Raw genomic sequence first — 5,959 nt, 5'->3', positions numbered from 1 at the left:
AATGGCTAGGACACGTCCTCAGAATGGACCAGGACTGTGTTCCCAAAGAGGCCTGGAGATGGACTCCACCTGGAAAGAGGAAACAAGGGAGGCCAGAAACAACCTGGTGAAGAACTGTGACCTCGGAACTGAAAATGGCTTCCTAACCTGGGCGAGGCACAACATGCTGCACAGGACAGGACCAGATGGAAGCAGGAAGGAACAAAGAGGATTAAGTAACTGTACTGTATGATGCAATGTTTACTAAAAGACTAGTATTTTATTATTTATTTAACTATATTGTTACTGTGTACTTATTTTTACTACTGTAAATTTAAAGCTGCAATAATGGATTGTATGTTATACATATATATATATGGAATGTTGCCATATATATATAGCGTCCTTATAGTGTCCTACTTCAACGACTCACCCCTACCAGTCACCACGTCTTGTTATTCTAGCATTTCTGTGTTGTCAAATTACAGCCCGTAACTTTGTTCCGCTGCCGTGCCTTAAATGTACATATTATACGTTTTAGGCCTTTCGTTTGTAAACAAGTCTCTTACAGCCATCTAGCAGTAGGAAATCGTTTATTGCCGCTTTCATAAATATGAATGAAAATTGTGCATTCTTCTCATCTTTGTTGCCCTCTATCTAGAAATGTGAAATATTGTGCAACTATTTTATACTTTAGATAAAGGATGGTATGGCTTTTAGTCTGAATAAACAAAAAGGCTCCCACACACTGTTAAGTTCACTTGCAGCAATTTTAATGAATGTTTCGGCACCAGGCCATCATCATCAGGTTCAAATTGATCAATTTGAACCTGATGATGGCCTGGTGCCGAAACAATGTTCATTAAAATGGCTGCAAGTGAACAGGACAGTGTGGGAGCTTTTTTCTTTATTCAGTCCTTGTGAGTTTCTCCTACGCCCCTGCCCCTGCAGATGAGCAAAAAAGTATTTCTTCATCTCTTTAATGCCTTTTAGTCTAACAAAACTGCAATGTGATTCCTTTATGACTGTTTATTACCTCCATACACCTATAAATAAATACATGAATGCATGTTGTCACTGTGGAAACAAGAACACGCCTTAGCATGCAGGTCTTGATATGTAGCTTTTTATTATGAAGCCTCATCTTTAACAATCCACAGCAAATAAAGTGCGGGCTATTTCCTATTTCCTTATGACATGAGTCATGAAACTTCTAACCATTAACAGTACCCCCCTCTCAACTACAAAGAGGAGGCTTATCTCTTGGCCTGACCCTGCGTCACAATGTGTCACTATGGACTCTATTAACACTCAACATTTGATCATTGACATTGGTTTTACAATGAGGCACTAACACACATGCATGCACGCCCACACACACAGACATGAGACGCACCCTTCCAATGTGCCGGAGAAACTATTTCAAACTTTATTTGTATTTCCCTTCATGCTCACAGTCTGTACACAATCACAAAGGATACTCTAATAAAAAAGATTGTCTTATCACTATTGACACTATTCACATTCTATACAGCAACTGTTTACATTGGCAAAAACATCTTGTTCACAGTCCGAATCCAGTATGAACTCATGAACAACACTTGATGGCCATTTTGAGTTCTTCCTCCTCTGTGACAATGTAAGCAAAAACGGATACCATGGCAACCCCCACCTCTTTCTACCTACTGAGTCCTATGTCGCCGTGCCAACAGTTGCATAGGCACCATAAAAGGGTTAAGGGGACAGATGCCCGCCTTCTCCCAGTCCAGCGTCCCCTGGCTGCTGCTCCTTGATTGGCTGAAGGCGTTGTCAGTCGAAGCTGATTGGCTATGTGCCTGTCCATCTGGCTCAGTGCCCACCCTCTGGGATCCATCACTGTCCATAGCAGCGGAAATCGAAGCGCCGGCGTCCAGGTTACTGGGCACCAGTTTAGGGTATGCGGGGGACGTGAGTCGACTGTAGACCTGGCGTGGAACAGAGAGATGAGAGAAGGCGCAGTTCATATACAGGTTTCTTTCTTTTAAGATCCATCTACCAAAAACACTCAAAACCCAATTAGAGGTCCTGTAGAAGCCAGATATGTTCATTCAATAGACTTGAATGAAAGAATGATTTTAGAACAGCCTGATACTTAAACTTCCTTGTCACTAATGTGGGACAAAACCTCTGCTCCTGTGTCTGGCATCACTCTGGGTTGAGGTAGTACTGTTCATGGCGAAGGCTAGGACAGGGTGTAGAGCAATCTTGACCCGGGACCTGAGGCGTGGTACCAGCCAGGTCTAACTAAGGCCTACCTGGATCATGTGTCTCTCCAGTCCAGCGCAGTCCAGCAGAGGGAGCTCCTCGGGCAGGGACAGCAGGAGGTCCAGCACCACAGCGCTCTCTGCAGGCCAGGGGGAGAAGACAACTTCAGTTCCAAGGCAACTTCAGCAATACCTGCCTCGTCAAGACGTCACAGGCCGACTTAAAAACAATTAGAGGCGTTAAGAATCATTTCAGCATGAAATTGGTTATTATCTGTGATATATTGATATGTTTAGAACCTAAAATGAAATGTTAGCAAGGACATAGAAGAGAACGAGAGAAGATACAAGAGAAGAGAAGACAGAACATAGAGAGAGAAGAGTGCCACCGCAAATCGATGCATCCAGCCCACGCTGGGTCGGGACTGACCCATGGAGGTGAGCTTGTTCTCCTGGTCGGACCTGTGGGCCGAGCTGAGGTAACTGTATATCTTCTCGAAGTCCACGATGCACCTGAGCCCCATGGGCCTGGGGAAGTCCTCCTGGGCGTTCCTACTGCAACGCCCGGACCTGGTGTTCTGGAAGAAGGAGGAGGAGGAGGAGGAGGTGGTAGTGGTGGAGGAGGTGGTGGTGGTGGTGATGGGGGTGGAGGAGATGGTGGTGGAGGTGGAGGAGGAGATGATGGGGGTGGACGAGGAGATGATGGCGGAGGCGGATGAGGAGATGGCGGTGGAGGAGGAGATAGTGGTGGATGAGGAGATGATGGTGGGGGTGGAGGAGGAGATAGTGGTGGATGAGGAGCTGATGGGGGTGGACGAGGAGATGATGGCGGAGGCGGATGAGGAGATGGCGGTGGAGGTGGAGGAGGAGATAGTGGTGGATGAGGAGATGATGGTGGGGGTGGAGGAGGAGATAGTGGTGGACGAGATGATGGTGGAGGCGGATGAGGAGATGGCGGTGGAGATGACAGGGGTGGACGAGGAGATGATGGTGGAGGTGGAGGAGGAGATGATGGGGGAGGAGGTGGTAGAGAGGGAGGCAGAGGAGGTTGTGGGAGTCGAGAGAGAGGAGGTAGAGGAGAGGGAGGAGGAGGTGGTGGTGGTGGTGCAGGTAGAGGCTGGAGATGGGCAGTGCTTGGCTAACACACTAGGTGAGGCTTGGCTAGCAGTAGCGCCCCCTGGTGCCGAGCTGACAGGCGAGATGGTGCAGTTGGACATGGAGACATTAAGTGTGTCAACTCCAGGGGAGGAAGGGGCGGAGACAGGCTGCCCTGATGTCACAACCGTCGCTGCGGTAGCTGTTGCTAGGTCACCAGGCACGGATGCAGTCAGAGACACGGCGCTTGGGCCCGTGGCCCCCTGATTGCTCGGAGTCGTGACCGACGAGGTGCCGTGTGGGATTTCAGAGGAGGTTGGGGCCCGGGGGGGGTTGGAGGCGGGTGGCGTCACCGGAGCATCGTCTGCCCTAGACGGGGTGGAGGACGATGGGGTCTTGAGCTGGCTGACCCAGTCCCTGGTGGGTCTCCGCGGAGGCTTGGGCAGGTGGACCAGGGAGCCGGACAGAGCCATGGGCCTGAAAGAGATGGTACGCCCATCGGTCGGGGTGGGCAGGCCGATGGGCGCCACCTTCGGTGGGTCGGAGTGGCGGAGGCTTCGAGGTTCGGTGGAGCAGATGACGAGCATCTTGAGGGAGGGATGGATGGATGGAGGGATGGATAAAAGGAGGGAGAGAGAGAGACAGTGTGAGGGGGTGGGGAAGAGGACAAGAGAATATTTTAGTGTGTGACAGATACTGCACTACATATCAAAGCCTCGGCTGAAAACAGACCTGAGAGAAAGCTCAGTCTCTGGGACTATGTAGCAAAATCTCATTGGCTTTGACCCGCTGAAACAAGAATCCCTATGGGTGTCATTCATCATGAATGGTAAATGGACTGCACTTTTATAGCGCTTCCAAAGCGCTTTCCAATGGCCTCATTCACACACACATCTACACATTTTGGGTTCAGTGTCTTGTCCAAGGATACTTCCGACATGTGGACAGGAGGGGCCGGGATTCGAACCACGGACCCCACGATTGTTGGACGATCTGCTCTACCTCTACCACCCAGCCGCCCTCTTTGATTAACAATGAACAGCCTTATCCGCTACACCCAGACCATCCCACACCAGACCTGAGAGAAGGCGAAGGCGATTGGCTCGTCCAGGGACCCGGCCATGTCTCCGGCCAGCTGGGTCCACACCTCGATGGGCACCCTGGCCCTCCTCTGCTCATTCCTCTGTCTGGTGTGGTTGGTCAACACCACCTTTACCACGTGGCTCTTCAACGCCTCCACGATGCTTTCCACCTGAGGGGAAGGAAGGAGGTGAAAGGGCCAAGAGAGTGAATGTGAGATCGAGCGTGAGTGAGTGAAGAAGAAGAATTACAAGCACAGCACACTACTGTGTGACAAAAAAAGTGATTTTATGTCCGTTTCAATAAGAACCAGGGCCCGTCATCACCTCTTGGACAGATCGCTTTGGGAGCTTCGACTTCAGCGCGGCGAAGTTGATTTCACGGGTTCTCTGCCTACGGAGCCCCATCATGAGCAAACGCTGCTCGTTCCGTTTCCATGCCGAACAAATCAACCCCTTCTTCTGTCGTTTCAGTTCATTTTTCTTATTCAAATACCGTGCCGGTTTGACTCGGCTGCGAGATGGCGGCTTCATAGTGCTAAAGAGAGAGAGACGATACATGATAAATTACACAGCTGTCTGGCTACCAAGCTGGCTAGCTAGCAAATGTATGTCTACCTCTTCCACACAGAACACGTTGTGGTAACGTTATGCTACCTAGTGTGTAAAGCTTAACGTTCCAAACCAATACAACTGTCTTGGAAAATGACAATGATGTTGATTAATTATTGGATTTTGGCTGCTGAGAATGTTTACTTACCTTAAAATCCGCTAGCTAGCGCGGCAGGCTTGCCGCAAATAGTGTTATCAAATGGTTACGGCAAGCGGTATGCTCAAATAGAACGTACATGGAAAGGCACGAGGTAAATTAGTCTCGTGTTTGGTGAGTCACTGACAAACATACATTGGCCTGGCACTTACATGAAAATATACATTCAGTGCCCATAATGTGCATTTTGTTGTTGAATAAATCGTTTGAAACCATTTACAATGTACATACTGCCAATGCAGTATACTGGGATTTAGGCACAAAAAGATTTTGACAGCGGTGGGATTCGAACCCACGCCCCCGAAGAGACTGGAGCCTTAATCCAGCGCCTTAGACCGCTCGGCCACGCTATCGATAGGATTACACCAGCAAAGATGACTTCTTGAATTCTATCTAGAGTAACTATAACAAATATTTGTAAAATGTAGTGTGAAAGCACTAAATCTAAATCAAACGTGAACTTTCAGAAAGGGGAGTCCAGAGTGCGTTGTGTGCTCCTAACAGCTTAAAAGGTGAGCTCATGCAAGACAAGGTAGGCTAACTGACAAAGGGTAGCTAATATAGCTAGTTCACATGCAAACTGTCGCCATCTTCTGGTTGGTAGGCCAAGTGTCAGCTTTGATCATAGGCCCGTCAAGGTCAAGAAGATGGAATAAAACGTCAAAAACTAATCTTTTCCTTGTTTTACTCTTTGTACTGATTGTTTATCACTTTAATGTGTTTTGTACTGGACAATTTGTACTGTTCTGTAGCCTATAAAGATAAAAAATAAATATAATAATTTGGAGATAGGG

The 5,959-nt window shown here is 48.3% G+C and overlaps 1 protein-coding gene across 1 annotated transcript; it reads right to left on the bottom strand.

The window, feature by feature from the left end:
* Positions 1–1,235: 1,235 nt before the first annotated feature.
* Positions 1,236–4,832, bottom strand: snapc2 (small nuclear RNA activating complex, polypeptide 2; the record flags this gene model as incomplete). The annotated part of the gene is made up of 7 exons (XM_084451607.1): positions 4,724–4,832; positions 4,396–4,569; positions 3,535–3,904; positions 2,653–3,093; positions 2,274–2,362; positions 1,734–1,943; positions 1,236–1,253 (listed from the first exon to the last, which is right to left on the bottom strand). The coding sequence occupies exons 1-7, from the start codon at positions 4,805–4,807 to the stop codon at positions 1,236–1,238; spliced, it is 1,386 nt and encodes a 461-aa protein (XP_084307733.1). The 5' UTR covers positions 4,808–4,832.
* Positions 4,833–5,959: the final 1,127 nt, after the last annotated feature.

This window comes from Borostomias antarcticus (genome assembly GCF_949987555.1).
Source record: "Borostomias antarcticus genome assembly, chromosome: 17".
NCBI classification, from domain to species: Eukaryota; Metazoa; Chordata; class Actinopteri; order Stomiiformes; family Stomiidae; genus Borostomias; species Borostomias antarcticus.
This window is presented reverse-complemented; position numbering and strand designations above follow the sequence as displayed.